This window comes from Mya arenaria, chromosome 3 (genome assembly GCF_026914265.1).
Source record: "Mya arenaria isolate MELC-2E11 chromosome 3, ASM2691426v1".
Taxonomy (NCBI): Eukaryota; Metazoa; Mollusca; class Bivalvia; order Myida; family Myidae; genus Mya; species Mya arenaria.
This window is the reverse complement of record NC_069124.1, coordinates 81,588,262-81,609,307: the sequence shown is the minus strand read 5'-3', so window position 1 is coordinate 81,609,307 and position 21,046 is coordinate 81,588,262. Positions and strand designations below refer to the sequence as shown.

The window sequence follows — 21,046 nt, the reverse complement described above, 5'->3', positions numbered from 1 at the left end:
GTTGCTGCATGAGTAGTCTGTCAGAGTATGTTTATGCATGAGTAGTCTGTCAGAGTATGTTGCTGCATAAGGTGTCTGTCAGAGTATGTTGCTGCATGAGAAGTCTGTCAGAGTATGTTGATCCATGAGTAGTCTGTCAGAGTATGTTTATGCATGAGTGGTCTGTCAGAGTATGTTGATGCATGAGTAGTCTATCAGAGTATGTTCATGCATGAGTAGTCTTTCAGAGTATGTTCATGCATGAGTAGTCTTTCAGAGTATGTTGATGCAAGAGTAGTCTTTCAGAGTATGTTGATCCATGAGTAGATTGTCAGAGTATGTTAATGCATGAGTGGTCTGTCAGAGTAAGTTGATGCATGAGTAGTCTTTCAGAGTATGTTGATGCATGAGTAGTCTTTCAGAGTATGTTGATCCATGAGTAGTCTGTCAGAGTATGTTAATGCATGAGTGGTCTGTCAGAGTAAGTTGATGCATGAGTAGTCTTTGATAGTATGTTGATGCATGAGTAGTCTTTCAGAGTATGTTGATCCATGAGTAGTCTGTCAGAGTATGTTAGTGCATGAGTGGTCTGTTAGAGTATGTTAATGCATAAGTAGTCTTTCAGAGTATGTGGATGCATGAGTAGTCTGTCAGAGTATGTTGCTGCATGAGAAGTCTGTCAGAGTATGTTGAGGCATGAGTAGTCTATCAGAGTATGTGGCTGCATGTGTAGTCTGTCAGAATATATGGATGTATGAGTAGTCTGTCAGAGTATGTTGATGCATGTGTGGTCTGTCAGATTTTGTTGATGCATGTGTAGTCTGTCAGCGTATGTTGATGCATGTGTGGTCTGTCAGAATATGTGGATGCATGAGGAGTCTGTCAGAGTATTTCGATGCATGTGTGGTATGTCATGTGTTATGATGCATGTGTGGTCGGTCAGATATTTTGATGCATGTGTGGTCTGTCAGGTATGTTGATGCATGTGTTGTCTTTCAGGTATGTTGAAGCATATGTAGTCTGTCAGGTATGTTGATGCATGTGTCGTCTGTCAGATTTTTTGATGCATGTGTTGTCTTTCAGTTATGTTGAAGCATGTGTAGTCTGTCAGGTATGTTGATGCATGTGTCGTCTGTCAGATTTTTTGATGCATGTGTGGTCTGTCTGAATGTTTTGATGCATGAGTGGTCTTTCTGAATGTTTTGATGCATGAGTGGTCTGTCTGAATGTTTTGATGCATGAGTGGTCTGTAAGAATGTTTTGATGCATGAGTGGTCTGTAAGAATGTTTTGATGCATGAGTGGTCTGTAAGAATGTTTTGATGCATGAGTGGTCTGTAAGAATGTTTTGATGCATGAGTGGTCTGTCTGAATGTTTTGATGCATGAGTGGTCTGTAAGAATGTTTTGATGCATGAGTGGTCTGTAAGAATGTTTTGATGCATGAGTGGTCTGTAAGAATGTTTTGATGCATGAGTGGTCTGTAAGAATGTTTTGATGCATGTGTGGTCTGTCTGAATGTTTTGATGCATGAGTGGTCTGTCTGAATGTTTTGATGCATGAGTGGTCTGTAAGAATGTTTTGATACATGCGTGGTCTGTAAGAATGTTTTGATGCACGAGTGGTCTGTCTGAATGTTTTGATGCATGAGTGGTCTGTCTGAATGTTTTGATGCATGAGTGGTCTGTCTGAATGTTTTGATGCACGAGTGGTCTGTCTGAATGTTTTGATGCATGAGTGGTCTGTCTGAATGTTTTGATGCATGAGTGGTCTGTAAGAATGTTTTGATACATGCGTGGTCTGTAAGAATGTTTTGATGCATGTGTGGTCTGTCTGAATGTTTTGATTCATGAGTGGTCTGTCTGAATGTTTTGATGCATGAGTGGTCTGTCTGAATGTTTTGATGCATGAGTGGTCTGTCTGAATGTTTTGATGCATGAGTGGTCTGTCTGAATGTTTTGATGCATGAGTGGTCTGTAAGAATGTTTTGATACATGCGTGGTCTGTCTGAATGTTTTGATGCATGAGTGGTCTGTCTGAATGTTTTGATGCATGAGTGGTCTGTCTGAATGTTTTGATGCATGAGTGGTCTGTAAGAATGTTTTGATGCATGAGTGGTCTGTAAGAATGTTTTGATGCATGAGTGGTCTGTAAGAATGTTTTGATACATGCGTGGTCTGTCTGAATGTTTTGATGCATGTGTGGTCTGTCTGAATGTTTTGATGCATGAGTGGTCTGTCTGAATGTTTTGATGCATGAGTGGTCTGTAAGAATGTTTTGATGCATGAGTGGTCTGTAAGAATGTTTTGATGCATGAGTGGTCTGTAAGAATGTTTTGATACATGCGTGGTCTGTCTGAATGTTTTGATGCATGAGTGGTCTGTCTGAATGTTTTGATGCATGAGTGGTCTGTAAGAATGTTTTGATGCATGAGTGGTCTGTCTGAATGTTTTGATGCACGAGTGGTCTGTAAGAATGTTTTGATACATGTGTGGTCTGTTATTGGTTTTTGATGCAAATACGGTTTGTCAGGTATTTCGATTCATGTGTTGTCCGTCAGGTATTTCGATGCATGTGTTGTCCGTCAGGTATTTCGATGCATGTGTTGTCTGTCAGGTATTTCGATGCATGTGTTGTCCGTCAGGTATTTTGATGCATGTGTTGTCCGTCAGGTATTTCGATGCATGTGTTGTCTGTCAGGTATTTCGATGCATGTGTTGTCCGTCAGGTATTTCGATGCATGTGTTGTCTGTCAGAGTTTTTCGATGCATGTGTGCTCTGTTAGGTATTTGGAAGCATTTTGTGCTTTAAAGAGAGTATTCTATCAAGTTTATGCAATTGAGTTTATCCCTGTAATTTTCAATTTATTATTTATTGCTGCTATTGAAACTACATAAGTGTTGTTAATCACTATATGACTGGATTGCTATGCGGCGTGTGAGTGTATGCCTATTTGTTTTGTTTTTACATGGCCAGTCCCGCCGACATGGTGTATTCCTCTAAAGGATCTGATGGATGAGTTGTTCGAGGGCTACTCACCCGAAGTGCTGCCTCGCTGTAACGCACTAGACACCGTCCAGGTTCAACTCGGACTAGCTGTCCGGCAGATTGTAGAACTGGTCAGTAGATCGTGTCATAGATATATTTTTTTTAGATTGGTGTTACCTTGTCTATGTCTGCTGAAGTGTATAATAAACGTTTACGCTACAGAAAAAAAATTCCTATTAAAATGACGACATATTAGGTCTACGAATCGTTATTTATAAAGTCATCGAAGTGCTGCGAACTGTTTATTATTTGTACAATATAATTATGTTTCTGATTTTTCATGTCATTTAAGACTTGAGTTTTGACGGCTATTTTTGCATGTTCGATAACTGTTTTCTGTTACGTTTGTTTTCCAGAATGAGCCTAGGCAGATCCTGGAGACGAACACGTGGGTCAGAATGGTGAGTTATCTCCAGGAGTATTGCAAAATAACAATTAACAATCTTTCCAATCATATCAATATGTTTATTTTTTCTGACAAGTTCCCGGTAATATATCATTTAATTGCGGTGCTGATTATTTACCATAGTGTTGCGTTTCAACTATACCATCAATTTTGCGTATGCTTTTACATGTACGTCGGTGTTGGAGTTGGTAAATCAAGTCTTTTCACCATTATTTTGATTTTGGTTTTTGAGTATTAATAATTATGTTATCATGCTACCATGTGTAAGGTTTTTGGTTTTTCGTCATTTATGAAATACAACTAACACCACAATTATACATTATTTAGCCTCTGAAGGCAAGGTTTAACGGTTAAACAGCATGGTCTGCCAAATATTTAATCAGTTCGTAACGCTTTCATGACAACACTATAATGAAAACTTCAGGGACGAGCCTAGTTGTCAGAAAAACAGCAAGTATAAGCCCGTTTAAAGACACACAGATCTATGCCCAAAAGACACACAACAAGACACAACAAGATACGATACGCACAACACCTCAACACTTATCATTATCAATCAATGTTGCGGTTATTACCTTGGAAATGTCAGTGCAAAAGGTGTATTGGCGGATAGGTAGTTTACGATATTCCAATTTCACTTTTTCCATGAAGGCCATTCACTTGTATGTTCAATCAGTCTTGAAACAAGCCAGGATTGTGGATCTGAAAACTTTATTTTGCAACTGACTTTTTGATGCACAAAAGGCCATTGGAGTAGTGAAGTGAAAACATTGCCATTGAGAACTACCGAAATGAGCCTAACAGTTTAAACTTTATTATGAGTTTACAGTTAGTCAAAAGATGTAAACACAACATACAAATATCAAACTTGACACACGACCACAGACAACACTCATTTCGCACTTAATAGCAAGTCACCTTGATCAGTATCTTCCATGGCTGAGAGTGTAAGATCATCCCAACCCGAGCGTACGGTGTTTACCGTGTTTCCGCAGAACACACTGCGCGAGGGTTGGGATGAACCTATCTTACACAAACGGCTATGGTATATCCTTTTCTCCAACCCAGTCAAACAAAATAAAGTAAAAAAAAAAATTTCCTTGAACTCTATTGTGCGTAGAGAAAATAAATGCGTATCGATATGTGAGAATTCATGGTTGTCATGGATATGCGCACAATGATTCAGATTATGTTAATAGTCAAATCGTTCTTTAAATAGTTCTGAGGAGAGTGCAGCATTATATATTGAACGAAGTGTGAAAATAAAATTATGGTGCCATTAGAAGCGATAAATAATTAATTAGGATTCTTAATATTGCATTAAGACAAGGTTTCAATAATGCTACAGACGACGGTCTTCAACAAGGGATGGAATTGTGTGATTACAATAAGTTCCATACGGGTACTTGTTTTATCTTTGCTCGTGGGCAAGATAAGAATATCTAGCATGATTAATATTTTGGATCTACTTATCTGAAGTGGGAAAAAAGGCAAGCATCCATGTCTTTTTCATTTTTACCCGGTAGCTCTTTAAATATATCCAGAGTCTGTGAAATGACATTGTCTACTGAATACACCTCTTTTCATCATAATCGCATGGAACCATGACAGTGTATGACCCATTCCGCTGAAGAAGGAACCATGACGGTGCATGACCCATTCCGCTGAAGAAGGAATCATGACGGTGCATGACCCATTCCGCTGTAAAAAAAATTATGACGGTACATGACCCATTCCGCTGTAGAAGGAATCAAGACGGTGCATGACCCATTCCGCTGTTGAAGGAATTATGACGGTGCATGACCCATTCCGCTGTAGAAGGAACCATGACGGTGCATGACCCATTTCGCTGTAGAAGGAATTATGACGGTGCATGACCCATTCCGCTGTAGAAGGAACCATGACGGTGCATGACCCATTCCGCTGTAGAAGGACTCATGACGGTGCATGACCCATTCCGCTGTAGAAGTAACCATGACGGTGCATGATACATTTCGCTGAAAAGGAACCATGACAATGCATGACCCATTCCGCTGTAGAAGGAACCATGACGGTGCATAAACCATTCCGCTGAAAAGGAACCATGACGGTGCATGACCCATTCCGCTGTAGAAGTAACCATGACGGTGCATGACCCATTTCGCTGAAAAGGAACCATGACGGTGCATGACCCATTCCGCTGTAGAAGGACTCATGACGGTGCAAGAACCATTCCGCTGTAGAAGGAATTATGACGGTGCATGACCCATTCCGCTTTAGAAGGAACCATGACGGTGCATGACCCATTCCGCTGTAGAAGGAACCATGACGGTGCATGACCAATTCCGCTGTAGAAGGAATCATGACGGTGCATGAACCATTCAACCGTAGAAGAAAATAATAACAAAGAAGATAATAGAAGGTGCCATGACAATGCATGTACATTTTCACTGTAGAAGGTGGCATGACGATGCATGTACATTTCCACTGTAGAAGATAGCATGACAATGCATGCACATTTCCCTGTAGATGGTGGCATGACAATGCATGTACATTTCCACTGTTGATGGTAGCATGACCATGCATGTACATTCCACTGTAGATGGTGGCATGACAATACATGTACATTTCCACTGTGGATGGTGGCATGACAATGCGTGTCTGCTTTAGACACATGCTGACCGTAAACTACGCCATCAATTATATCACTACCATAATGACGCTAAGCCAACAGTCCCAAAATGTTACACCGCTATGATCAATATTCTTAATTTCACTTTTTGTTCCTACTTCAAGGTATGGAACGACTGCCAGTTGACTTGGAACGCGACGGAGACGGGGATCAAGAACATCGCCGTGCCCTACAAGAGAGTATGGATACCGGACATCACACTCTATGATAAGTTGGTACTTCTTAGGGGAAATTAGGAATTCTAATTATGAATAAATAATGTCAGATGTACTGTAGATTACTGTTCGTAGAACATTACTTGTTGTTTTTTTTGTAAATAATTTTCATATCGAACAGACGATATTCATCACCTGTAAATAATGTCAATTTTTCGTCCACTTCCTGACATTCCCAAAGTGCCGAGAACGCGCTTGGCGGCCTGCAACAATACCGACCTAACGTTTACCCAAACGGCGACGTCTACTACAACTTCCCGTCCGTCATCCGCAGTCTCTGTAAGGTGGACGTCACTTACTTCCCATTTGACATTCAAGTCTGTGAGTAGTTTACACAGTAGCGTCGGTTTGATATAACTTAACATAATAATAATTAATAATTATAAAAGTCCAACTTCAGCATTAAAACATTGATTTTAACAACGTTTCCTTTCATTTTAACATCAAATTTCTGATATAAAATGGTCATTCTTTTATATCTAAGTCTAGTCAAATCGTCACAAGAATACTTCAGAAAATGAGAGAACCATAAACATTGGTGTTGTTACAGCTATTCTAAACATATATTTGTCTAGATCCATGTACGGGATTTGCCGCTTTCAATGACTACATTTTGAGCAGGCTGAAAATGCCGCATTACTCATCTTAGTCCAAGGCCAAGTAGTTCTCGGAGCCGATGGAGGTTGTGTTTATAACTTATGGTTGTTCTTGTTTAAATTTTAACGCTAGTGTTTGCCATCAGTAAATGTTGAATGTTCTTAAAAATCAATTTCAATGAACAAGGTATGCACAAATTAAAATGAAGACATCATTCCACGCCTTTATGAAAAGCCAAATAATCGCTTTTCCTTGAATTGTGAATCGTCCCAAAAGAGTTTCCAAATAAAACATTGTCGAAATTTGCATTGTTCAAACGTAATTTGGCTTACGATGTTCGAAATTTAAAGAATTAGACAAATTGAACGCATTTTTCTGCTAACATGACAAGGACATGACTGTTTTAAAGTTTCAAAACTGTTCAGATCGTGGTGCGGACGAATACGTCTTCGAAAAGGATCGAATAGAGAATCAGGCTAACAGTCCACTGTGACGTCAGAGGTCACATGTACAATTGTCTAACATCGGAACTTTTTAGGCACCAGCCATGTTGGATTTAAGGAAAAAACAGATAGGAAAGCATTTGGCATAAACATGACATTACGGACAACAAGCCTAGCAGAATAAAAACATTTATAAAAAATAGTTATCGATTTAATGATGTCGTATATCGCTGGCCAATCAAGTTTGCAAAAAAAAGGTTGAAACACAACAGGAATTTTATAAGTTCAAGAATCAAGTGAAGCTATTTAGCAATAGCAGTTACTGAGCTAGGCCGTCAATGGAATGATTTACATAGAAATGATGATTAATTTACCACTAACCGTGAGTAACATGGAATAAATGACAGGAAGTTTTACATGCAATACAATTTCGTGGCATCTCATTGCATCATTGCAACATAATTCAAATAAGAATATTTTATAGAACGTAGAACAAATAATATGCACATACTTATTCATAAGGTTTCTTACTTAATGAAGCCAAATATATGAATATGTGCAAAAGCAGCTTAAATATAAACATATATAAAGTGATCCGGGATAAAGGGGCGCCTTGTTGAAAGAATTACTCAATGGCAACATGATTTTCGTTATTATTTACTGGGTAAGTACATTTGAACTACATACAGTGTAGTGTTTCTTAGTTTTGTGCCGCGCTGCATCAATAGAACAAATGATAAAAACAGAATATTTTGTAGGTAGTAACCATTGATTATGCAAGTATATATCAGCAATACATACTAAGATGTAACGTAACTCCCTCAAATGTCCTTGTAAATGCGCAGAACGCGTGTCTTAGAGAACCCTGCGCGCTAAAAAAACATTTCCTCATTCAGCATTTTTCATAATATTCTAATAGACCAGTCAATTGTGAATGGCGGCCGTAGGAATGCTATTCGTCGGACAAAAATGCTTTTCGTGGAGATTTAGGTAAAGATAATCATTGTTTGTGTCACAGAATCGGAAAATAGACCCAGAAAAAAAACCTGGCACGTTTAATAGGACATTTTAAGTATGTAGATATTGTGATTTACGCCATAATCCTATACATATTCAAACCACCTTTACACAACTTTGTTCACAGTTGTTGGTCCATAGCGAGCTTTATATACATGATGGTTTTCTACCAGCATTGATTGGCCATAGACCTTGTGGTCGGATACCAGCGTCCGTTGATTTCCGTGACCGGTCGGTAAAATTCACTTAGTCACTCTTGTTGGCATCATGTTACGGGAGAGTGTGATCTAGTATTGTGGGGAAAACCGTAGAAAACACACTTGTCCGGCTTGGTGACCACCAACCAATGCAGCCTCTTTGTAGAGGCCCTTCACCAAGATTGTTTAAATAAAGGCCATGTGATCTAAAGTGGCCCGTCCCGTGCAGTCCCTGGTTTCCTGTATAAATATGTAGTGAAAACTTTGAAAAATCTTCTTCTCTGAAACCAGACCCTTGATATTTGGAATGCTGTCTCATGCAGTGGCCCACTAGCAATTTTGTTCAAAATATGTCCCTAGGGTTGAAGATGGCCACTTCTTGGGGTCCCTGGTTTTATTTATACTTAAAGAGTAAACACTTTGAAAATCTCCTCTGAAACCGTAAGGTTCAGACCATTAATATGTGGTATGCAGTCTTATGTAGTTGTCATTTATCCATATTTTTTTAAATATTCCCCTGGGCTCAAAAATGGCCCCGTCCCTTGGGTCACAAGTTTTCTATTTACTGATATAGTAAAACAAGTTTGAAAATCTGAAGGACCAAGACCCTTGACATTTGGTATGCAGCCTCATGCAGTGCAATCTCATTAAAATAAGATACCAATACACGCTCAACGACATAAAGCTATGTTACATAACGTAATGAAATGAAATGAACGTCATTATATGTTTTTAATGATTGCATGTAGTGGCCCTTTACCAAGATTGTTCAAATTATGTCCCTGGGATCAAAGCCGGCTAAGCCCCGGGTTTACCAGGATTTCTATATACTCATATAGAAAGTACCTCGTCTTCTTTGATTTAAACATATGTTATTCAACATATCTATATATCTATATATACATATAATTCACGTTAAATATAATTTAAGTATTTGCATTAATATATTGAATCGGATTGAAACGAAAGCATAGCTTATAAAGTTTCTCTCCGTGAGAATTAAGTTACACGTTATGCAGAGTAATGAGAAGGTTAGACAATTTTAATTACATGTATATATGTTGTTAATGAAAACCTGCAGAATATTATCTTAAGAGAACGAAAGAATGCGTTTGAAATAGTGTATGAAAATGATGATTTCGGTAACAAAAAGAAGAAAAGAGAGCATGGATGAAAACAAAAGTAGACAGAGCGAGAATATATGTAAGTTTGATGATAGTTAGATTGATGATAGTTTGGTACCTGTACCGTTTGATAGAAAGGGTCAAGTCTGGGAATATAGCATAATCAGAAGCGTTTCGAGTTTTGTAAGACCCTCGATATTTTGTATGTATACTCATGTAGCCTCGTGTCCTTTACCAAGTGTGTTTAAATTATGCCCGTGTGGTACCAGGTTTTCTGTATACTTATGTAGTAAAGTTTTGAAAATCTTCTCTGAAACAACATGTCCCAGACCGTTTTTTGGGTATGAAACCTCATGTTGTGGCTTTTACCAAAAATGTTCAAATAATGTCCCTGGAGTCAATGCTGACCACGCCCCTTCGCTGGAATTCATAATTCCCTTCTTATGTTTTGTCAAGTATCTTAGTTAAATTTAAAGAAAAATACTAGGGCTTTTAACATGATGGTATGCAAATGATAATAAAGGTTCTAAGATATCATTAAATTAATTTATCATATGACCAGTGAGGTACTTAACTTTAACAATGACTTAAGTTAGCCAATGACTAACGATGTTTCATGAATATCGGGAGTCCCAGCTTTTCTATATACTCGCTTAGATTAATCTTTGAAAATCTCCTCTAAACCGCAAGACCAAGACCCTTGATATTGGTATGTAGCCTCATGTAGTGCTTAGAATTATTTCCTTAGCAACCAATGACGTTCTCAGCAACCACTCTCTCCCTTATCAACCAATAACCTCCTAATAAACCAGTTGAATTACTTAGCGACTGCTTACTCCCTAAGCAACCAAAGACTACCTTAACAACCAATGACTTTCTAAGCAACCACCTTCTTCCTTACAGCTACCTACATACATAGCAGGCAATCACTACCTTAGTAACAAATGATAATCTTCGCATATACCTACATTTGTAGCAACCAATTACTTTCTCAGAAACCAATGCCTTCCTTAGCCACCATATAATTACCGAGCATTCACTTACTTCCTTAGAAGCCAATATAGTCCTTACCAAGTAATGACTTCCTTGACAACCCTTACTTTTAATCAAGGACTTCCTTTGTATCCATGCCTTTCGTACCAAGTACGTTCATTCATAGCAATCAATGACTTTCTTAAAAGATTTTATTAGCATCCAATGTCTCCCTTAGCAAGCAGTGACAGCTAAGGGAACAGATAAATTATCTGTGACCAATGACTTATTTTGCAACCAAAGACTTCCTTAGTAGCATAAGACTTTCTTAGCGACAAATAGCTTCCTTAACAGCCAATGTCTTCCTAAGCAAGCAGTGACTAACTTAGGAACCGGATTATTCTCTAGCATCCACTTACTTCCTTCGTAACCAATGACTTCCTTGGACACCAAAGACTTCCTCGGCAATATAAGACTTTCTTAGCAATAATGCCTTCCTTATCAACCAATGACTTCCTTAGCAAGCCGTGACTACCTTAGGAACCAGATAATTTCCTATTATTCACTTACTTCCTTTATAACCAAGACTTCCTAAGCAAGCAATGACTTTTTAGAAGTCAATGACTTCATAAGCAGCCAGTAACTTCTTTGCAACGACTTACATCCAAAGCAACCAATTACTTCCTTAGCAACATTCGTCTTCCTAAGCAACCAATTACTTCTTTAGCAACCATTTACGTTTTTAGCAACCATCTACTTTCGTAGCAACAAAGGAACTTCCTTACCAACTACCTTTGTCCATAGCAAACGATGCCCTTAGTATCCTTCTTGAGCAACCACTTCCTTTCTTAGCAACAACGTTAAAGACATGCATTTGCCAAAAAAAATATTAACAATCATCACGTATCTTGTAGTCATGGCAACCTTTAAATTCATTTCATTTTCATACAGGTTGTTATTTTCTTACATTCATGTTTTTACGCGAGATTTATGACATACTGGGTTATAAATAACCTTTTGTTTTCCTTCTGTCAAGCTGAATAATGTGACACACATTTGATACATTTATATCGTTGCCATAGCAACCAGCCAATACAAGGAAATTACTAAATGTTATACTGATATTTACATTTCTGATTTTATTAATCTTGTGTTTGAAAAGTGGCGTTATTGTTATACTCATCTATAATATGTTTTTTATCGTTTTACTTATTAAGACTGAATAAGCTAAATATAGTTTTGCAAAGGCAATCGCTTATTACATGCAAATTTTGCAAGTTTTTGGATAAAATCTTAAACGATTTGATTAAACATACACGTTTTGTTTAGGGAAAATCATTTTTTTTACAAACAACTTCAGCAATAATTCCATTCAAAATGCACAGCTTATCATTTAAGTCGACATATCCCCATGTATTTGAAGTTACAGTAAATGCTCTTTTCAATCGCGTCTAAAGGTTTTTCGGTGCTTTGATTCTATTTTTACGAGCAACTTTAGCAATAATACCTTTTAAAATGCAGAACTTATCAGATGGTCGTTTTCCCCCGGTGAGGACAAACATGTGGTCAGTTAATGTATGTAGAAACTATGTTTAGAATACCGGTCAGTTAATGTAGTTGAATCTATTTTTAGATTATCGGAACTTGTCTGTTTTATGAATGAGGATATGATTGTGCTTTTTAAAGTTTATTGATAAATTTAATGTTATTAATGTTTTATGTAAGTACCTGTGTAGAAATAGTATTAGTGCTGTTATGAATGCTTCGTACTATTTGGATGTTAAACAGGTTTAAACCGAACTACTTTGCTTCACCAAACGTATGCATGACTCACTGTCGTATTAGGGCATGTGTGCTTATATAAATTGAAAGCCTAATGTCTAAAACTATGCCAAGAATACACCGGAACGAAGCTTTTATGCAAAAAAATGAAAACATCTCATTAGAAATATAAACGCCTAAAATCATAGAATGAATAGTATCTTGTTATTGTGTTGCAGGCAAATTACAATGTATAGTATTTGAAGCATTAGCAATGCGAAACCTGAGATACAACTATTTTAAACTTTGACAATTATTTTTGTTTCTTATCTCATAAAAGTCAAGCATCATTACAAATAAGCGTGCTTCAGGGTCACGTCAGGTTATAATAATGACAAATCCTGCAGGCGATGGGACACTTGCGGTCGGTAATCATTTCTGAAACATCATGGGCTAACCTCAGAGTGAATATCAATATGTTATCTTCCTACCAGAGCCTCATATCTTGACCCTCATTAATCTGATAAATATAACGATCTAAAAATAGTTATATTCTGCTAAGAATAAAACGCCGGGATACATAATTACAGCGCGGAAATAGCCGAACAAGCAAAAACTCATACTCGGACTGCAACACAACCAATCTATTTTTATGGTTTCGACGTCATTCTGCTAAACATAGAGCGCATTGAGACAAAAAAATTGGTTAAAACGACATGAATAGAAGTAGTTCTTTGGAGTTTGTGGTCTTACGACTACCTGCGCGCATGCGCAGATAGTCTAAAAACTATAGATCTGGCTGCAGTATTTGTGTTGTTGCCCTTTGTTAGATTTCATTCTTTTGTACTGTGCCAGTATTCAATATTGATATTATCCTTATCTTTAACTTAAAAAGTCTTTGAGATTTTTACTTCAAACTTCATACACAGTAAGGTCTCATTGAATTGAGGAGGAGTGCAGTGCATATGAACCATAAATCTTGCAGCGGATTTCTTTTAGTTTAATAGCGTCTTTTGTTAATTTTGTAACTTTTGTCCTGCGCATAACTTAAAAAGTCTTTGAGGTATTGACTTCAAACTTCATATACAGAAAGATCTCATTGAGAAGAAGTCCAGTGAGCATGAACCATAACTCTGGCTGCATACTTTTGTTAATTTGCATACTTCTTTGTGTCCGGAGCATAATTTTAAAAGTTGTTGAGATGTTGACTACAAACTTTATGGAGGAGACGTGTTGTGCTTATAAACCATAATTAATACGGTTTGGGATATAGCAGTCTGTGGCTGCCTTTGTTATATATAGTTTTACTTCACTCCACAACTTTATATGTGTATTGACTTCAACTGTACAAAAGAATCATTAATTTGTGTTTGGTCTACTCAATTAAAAACTGTGCTATGCTTTTTAAAACTAAAAAGAAAAGGTTTATGCCTTATTGTTCCAATGTTATAGGCCTTATCCGGCAATGAACATTCAATGAGCATACGTCACTCCGAATGATACTTATTATTACAAGAATTTGGTGTAGTGGGGATATTGATCACATCCACTGATAGCTCTAGTTTTTTAATATTGAACCTTGAAAACATTCAATGTTACTTCTTGAAGAGTTTGTGTTTGGTCCATTTTTCGCACTGTGGAGATTCTCTACCGTAATATCTGTTTTTAGCTCGCCTATTTGAAGAATAAGGAGGGCTGTACTACTCGCCCCTTGTCGGCGTCGGTTACTTAATATTTCACACAGTTATCCAGGGCCATCACATAATGAGGTTAGATAACTCCATGTTATCCTATATACAAATGATGGCCCCTGATTGACTAAGGAACTTTGGTTAAAGTTTTAGAGCAGGTTGGGATAATTATTAAAAAACTTCTATACCCTTCATTCAATTGACTTAATACTTCACACAGTTGTCCAGGACCATCACATAATGAGGTTACATAACTCCATATTTTCATTAATACAAGTTATGGCCCCTGATTGACTTAGGAACTTAGGTTAAAGTTTTAGGTCAGGTTAAAGTTTGAGGGCAAGTTGTGATTTTCACTTATAACTCCAATACCCTTCATTCAATTCACATAATACTTCACACAGTTGTTCAGGACCATCACATAATGAGGTTGAATTACTCCATATTATCCTTTATACAAATTATGGCCTCTGATTGACTATGGAACTTAGGTTAAAGTTTTAAGGCAGGTTGGGATATTTATTAATAACTTCTTTACCCTTCATTCAATTAACTTATTTAATCAATTTAATTTTATTGTTTTATTACTTTTGACAGGCACATACATCATTACTGTATTCACTTGTAAGTAAAAGCGGCGAAGTCGAGCGCGCTGTCTTACGACAGCTCTTGTTATTGCTATTTCCACGTTCTTACAAGTAAAGTATGTAGTAATAGTGGTGGAGTAATACAGTTCGTGCTGTATTAGTCTTTATAAGATTTTGGAACAAAATATCGTGCAACTAAATGAATGGTTTCACCAATAGTCATCTTGTGCAAACATTAACTGTTTGATAATCTGCCTGTCCAGCCGTGCTTTCGAGTTTTTGAAAACGGAGTTAAACTGACAATCATTGATAGAAATGTTTTGATGAAGAAAATCTCTGAATGTACGAATGATTCTCGCACTAATAATCAGATTTCCGACATCTCTAGTCACAGAGTCAATGATGCTGATGATGTCTACAATCATGGCAGATTTAATGTGAACTTGCTCTGAGCGAACGCTTCAAAGTAATTTGTTACAGCAGCTCTTTGAGCTCTTATGACGTCAGTTGAAATAGCATGTCATTTTATTGGATGCTCCAAATGAGAGGCTACAAGGAGTAGCCCACTACGGGTCAAATGTTAACCCGGGGCTCTTTTTCCGAGAGACGTACATCGTTGATCGGAACCAAAGTTGTATCTTGGTGAAGCATTTATACCCTAAATTCATCTTATTTCAGGTAAACTGCAGTTTGGTTCATGGTCATACCATGGCTGGGATCTCAACCTGACAGAGAAGAGCTCGTCGGCCGACACCTCTATGTTTATTGCTAACGGCGAGTGGGAAATTTTAGGTATAAGTGATATTCTATTAATAACGAGGATAAGTATTTTGTATGGCGTTTTATTTATAGAAAAATAAGTTTAACGTAACACATTGGTCTTCCTTAAGAACATAAATAAATCATATTCCGTATATGTATCTAGGTGTACCTACTGAGAGGAAGGAGATACTTTACGTGTGCTGTCCTGAGCCGTACCCCGACATTCGGTTCTATATACAGATGCGCCGGAAACCGCTGTTTTATTTGCTGAACCTGATTTTCCCGTGCTCGCTCATCTCCACGATAGCGATTCTGGGCTTTCTGTTGCCGCCGGACTCCGGCGAAAAGGTATCCCTCGAGATCACCGTGCTCCTCTCCCTGGCCGTCTTCCTCCTCGTGGTTTCTGAGACCATGCCGGCCGACTCCGAGACCTTCCCTTATATAGGTCAGTCTTCCTTTGTTGTATGTGTTATTTTTCACTACTGATGGTATAGATCTTAGTACATGTTCTGTATCTTTTAAACTCTATGAAATAAATTATTTCCGATAGCATTTGAAACATTTTTCGAATTACGAATAGCGTTCTGCTTACCTTTGTCCTTTAACCCCTCAATTAGAACTTTATTTAGAAGCTAATTTACAATGGCTATCCAATGAGACTGTTTATGTACAGGCGTGTATTTTGCGTGCGCGATGGGTCTGGTGTCGCTGTCGTGCCTGATGACGGTCACTGTGCTGAACCTGCACTTCAAAGGCGAGTTCGGGAAGCGGATGCCGCCCTGGGTCCGCCTCGTCTTCCTCAATGGGTTCGGCAGGATTCTCCTTGTCAAGTCAACCGACAAGCTCACACAATACGACAAGATAAAGGCACAGAAGGTAACATTGCTGGTAGTTATGCTCCTTTCGAAGATGAGCTTATGTCGGTAGGCCAAGTCTTTTCCGGACAACGATTTGAACTGGTTTAGACCTAGGACCTTGAAGTATTATTGGTATTTTGCCTTTAGCTATTTAAGGATTGCATTTTATTAGTTGGTCCGAGTTGAAGGTCATGACCAATGTTTTCATAGTAACTCGACAACGAAATTACCTAGGACTGTGAAAATTCACTGGTAGCTTGTACTCGATCAGTCGATAACCTCTTTTGTTTTTGGACTGGGTAGATCATAGATCAAGGCCACAGCCAATATTGATGACCTAATTATTGATTATAATTGCTTAACAAGCTGCTATGCGTAAAATACATATTGTATGTCTTACCTTAAAGTGCTTCCTCCAGATATACTTTGACTCGATGACTTTTTAAAGATGCATTTAAACAAAGGTCACAGCGGTATTATTTCACATGATACATGTATGCTAGTATTTGAAGAAAATAATCTCTGCCAGATTAACTGTATATTGACCTTAACTCTCTGCGACATTAGTTCCAAACATTTATGACACTCATGCCATTTGTTCGACAGAGGTGAGCATTAGATTTCACCAAGTCCTACTCTGAGTGCAAAGGTTAATGTTTACATTTTGCTTAAATTATTTTTCCGTGGATGGTCTCTTTTGTAAGGATATAGAGTTATCCTTAAGACCGCTTCCAGTACAATAACGAATTCCGCCGATGTTGCATCATATATAATACATGTATAATATTTTGTTCGTAAAATTTTCGATTCATTATGTTTTCATATCTAAAAGACTATTCGACCGCATATAGTTTGTAGTGAAGATGTATTCTATTTTTATTTTGTGTCACCTTCTGATTTGTACAATGATTCATTGATTATGAGACTAAATGAAGACAAAGTTTTAAACGACGAATTTCTTATGAGGTCCTCTATGCCAGATTGCTGTCTTTGAATGACTATATCGTACCTCTTACGAGTTTTCACTGATTGATTGAAAGTTGATTCAGTCGTGTGCAGATGGTGTCTGCATCCGATCGTTGAGAACTTGAAATTCCTATATCCCTTCCTTTCCCTTTTAAATTCCTTAAACGTTAGTTTCACCAGTAATACCCAGAATTGTATTCAAGAAACTCGTGTTTCACTGACCGTTCCAAGAAACTTGGTTATCCCATCATTTATCGGTAAATGTATTTAATGCGTACGTGGTTGTTTGTACGTTTCAATGTCATGTTCAGTGTCGTGTGTACGTTTCAATGTCATGTACATTGTCGTTTGTACGTTTCAATGTCATGTTCAGTGTCGTTTGTACGTTTCAATGTCATGTACATTGTCGTTTGTACGTTTTAATGTCATGTTCAGTGTCGTTTGTACGTTTTAATGTCATGTACATTGTCGTTCGTACGTTTCAATGTCATGTACGTTGTCGTTTGTACGTTTCAATGTCATGTTCAGTGTCGTTTGTCCGTTTCATGTTCAGTGTCGTTTGTACGTTTCAACGTCATGTTCAGTGTCGCTTGTACGTTTCAATGTCATGTTCAGTGTCGTTTGTACGTTTCAATGTCATGTTCAGTGTCCTTTGTACGTTTCATGTTCAGTGTCGTTTGTACGTTTCAACGTCATGTTCAGTGTCGCTTGTACGTTTCATGTTCAGTGTCGTTTGTACGTTTCAATGTCATGTTCAGTGTCGTTTGTACGTTCAACGTCATGTTCAGTGTCGTTTGTACGTTTCAACGTCATGTTCAGTGTCGTTTGTACGTTTCAACGTCATGTTCAGTGTCGTTTGTACGTTTCATGTTCAGTGTCGTTTGTACGTTTCAACGTCATGTTCAGTGTCGCTTGTACGTTTCATGTTCAGTGTCGTTTGTACGTTTCAACGTCATGTTCAGTGTCGTTTGTACGTTTCAACGTCATGTTCAGTGTCGTTTGTACGTTTCATGTTCAGTGTCGTCTGTACGTTTCAATGTCATGTTCAGTGTCGTCTGTACGTTTCAATGTCGTGTTCAGTGTCGTCTATACGTTTCAATGTCATGTTCAGTGTCGTCTGTACGTTTCAATGTCATGTTCAGTGTCGTTTGTACGTTTCATGTTCAGTGTCGTCTGTACGTTTCAACGTCATGTTCAGTGTCGTCTGTACGTTTCAACGTTATGTTCAGTGTCGTCTGTACGTTTCAACGTCATGTTCAGTATCGTCTGTACGTTTCAACGTCATGTTCAGTGTCGTCTGTACGTTTCAATGTCATGTTCAGTCATGTTCAGTGTCGTCTGTACGTTTCAACGTCATGTTTAGTGTCGTCTGTACTTTTCAACGTCATGTTCAGTGTCGTCTGTACGTTTCAACGTCATGCTCCGTGTCTTTTGTGCGTTTCAACGTCATGTTCAGTGTCGTTTATACGTTTCAACGTCATGTTCAGTGTCGTCTGTACGTTTCAACGTCATGTTCAGTGTCGTCTGTACGTTTCAATGTCATGTTCAGTGTCGTTTGAACGTTTCAACGTCATGTTCAGTGTCGTTTGTACGTTTCATGTTCAGTGTCGTCTGTACGTTTCAACGTCATGTTCAGTGTCGTTTGGACCCTTACCCTGTGCCTCTAAACAGGGTTTATATTTGTTATGTTGACTACTGGGCTTGTTCCTATAGTTTTGATTATTTTATCTAATTATTTTAAACATATTTTTATTCAGATCATAGATACACTGTACAGCATTTATTTAATTATTCAATGACATTTCTTTTCCCAGTGAGTAGATTTTATAATGCAAGTAGACTCTTTATATAAAATTATATATATATGTTTAATATCGTTAAACCTCGTAACAAAATATACCAAATGATTCATACACTGAAAGTTGCCGTTGTTATGCTTGCAGAAGCTAGCAGAGGCGTACGAAAACCAAGGTTTTCCCGGGTTGTCGACAGTGGACGAGGAATCCAACCACAACGATCATATGGACGCGGAGCAACGCACTGTCCTGACGTCCGTCCTATCAGACCTCAGTGGCTTTAATATGGCCGACCTCAAGAAAGTCAAGTTCGACTATGACACATCTGCAGAGGTTGTATCTCTACTTAAGAAGCAGCTAGACTGTTTGGATAAGATCCAAGATCACATGGAGGAAAATCGGCGAGAGTCGCTGGGCATGGACGAGTGGCGGAAGTTGGCGCAAGTCGTGGACCGCTTGTTCTTGGTCCTTTTCTTCCTCATTCAGTTCGGGACTTCCGCTTTGATTCTGTTTAGGATAACTTCTGCAGACCCTGATGTTGTGCTTATGAATACACCTAAATAGTAACTGGATGACCAAGAACTTTCTATCACAAGGCTTGCTGTGATATGGCAGTACTGTTTAGTAACCATATTAGTATAAATCTACTCCGGTTTAAAATCGTAACGTTTTGTTGTACGCGCGTGTGTACGTCATGTGCATGTTTAAATCAATACCTAGATTTCATTGAAGTCATTTGCCTTTAAAAAAAATAAATATCGATGTTTCAATTTCACAGTCTACAATTATTTTGAGGATATTCATCATAACCATGTTATGTCAATTGTTAAGATAAGTCTTCATTGAAAGAAAGTGCTGTGCTTGAAAATGATCTTCACTCATATTCAACTACATCAATTGTATGATACATTTGTAGACTGGAATGCAATGCCAGATGACCTCAAACATTTTAGTTTGAAGAAATATGACATATTTCAACTGCTGAATCAAACAAGAGAATGATTGTATGCATACTATGCCATTAAAATACTCGCTGTCATAGAAATGCCAAATGTGTCGTTAGTAATATAGAAACACTATGTTGTAACTTTCAATTTTTCAACTACATGCTTTGAATACGTTGATTAGTCTATTTTATTATTTTGTTAATTATTTGTAATTGAATACTCTTTCAAAGTAAATATAGATACCAAGATCCTCATTTCAAATAGACTCAAGGGCATTCATGAGCAATCTTAGTTTATATACAAATATATTCTTCCGTCGAGTTACCATTTATAGTTTCTAACCCTTTATCCAAAACTGCATTAAATATTTTGTTGCATATCTTAATATCCTGGCTGTATTTTAAAATTGAGCATGGTGTGATAAATGTATGTGATGCAATTTCAATTACTGCTGTATGTTAGCATTTAATGTCCTACATATTGCAAATTGTATATTGAGTCTGTGTTCGTCTGAATAAACATCAATCAATCAATCAAAGGGTTCCCATACCTATCTAGCCTACAGCCTGTGCCCACGCCGAAAAACGTTTTTATCAACGAGCAATTTTATTCTCAGTTGTGTTCTTCTTCTTTGTCAACGAGCAGATTTCCAAAATGTTGTTCTACTTATTTTGTCTACGAGCAATTTCCTTACATTTGTATCGCTTTTACGAGTTTTTTTCACCAGAGTCTTCTTTTTTACAACGAATTTGTGTTTCATAACTGTTTTCTTATTTTGTCATGGGGCATTTTGTTCACAATTGTATTATTTTTATTTTGTCATTGAACACATTTTTCACAATTTAGGTGTAAACATTCCCATCGACCTTTTGAGTTTAGAGTATCACCTTCTTTTTCCGTCGTCATCGCCACGCCATTCTTTCAGGAAACAGCGTTTTTTCACAAGATCAAAATATTCCATTTCAGACTCTTAAAGTTTTTTTTCTTTATTAGTACCATTTATGATTCGTGC

The 21,046-nt window shown here is 37.7% G+C and overlaps 1 protein-coding gene across 1 annotated transcript; it reads left to right on the top strand.

The window, feature by feature from the left end:
- The first annotated feature begins 2,964 nt into the window (after nucleotides 1–2,964).
- On the top strand, nucleotides 2,965–19,651 carry LOC128226325 (neuronal acetylcholine receptor subunit alpha-7-like). The gene is made up of 8 exons (XM_052936207.1): nucleotides 2,965–3,096; nucleotides 3,382–3,426; nucleotides 6,207–6,313; nucleotides 6,499–6,638; nucleotides 15,385–15,498; nucleotides 15,632–15,913; nucleotides 16,142–16,344; nucleotides 19,235–19,651. Exons 1-8 carry the CDS (start codon nucleotides 2,989–2,991, stop codon nucleotides 19,649–19,651), a joined length of 1,416 nt encoding a protein of 471 aa, XP_052792167.1. The 5' UTR covers nucleotides 2,965–2,988.
- The last annotated feature ends 1,395 nt before the right edge of the window (nucleotides 19,652–21,046 follow it).

Coding starts and splice junctions, on each gene's coding strand:
- LOC128226325 (XM_052936207.1), top strand. CDS start 2,989: ATGGATGAGTTGTTCGAGGGCTACTCACCCGAAGTGCTGCCTCGCTGT. Junction 3,097..3,381: donor TCCGGCAGATTGTAGAACTG/GTCAGTAGATCG, acceptor TTTGTTTTCCAG/AATGAGCCTAGGCAGATCCT. Junction 15,499..15,631: donor CGGCGAGTGGGAAATTTTAG/GTATAAGTGATA, acceptor ATATGTATCTAG/GTGTACCTACTGAGAGGAAG.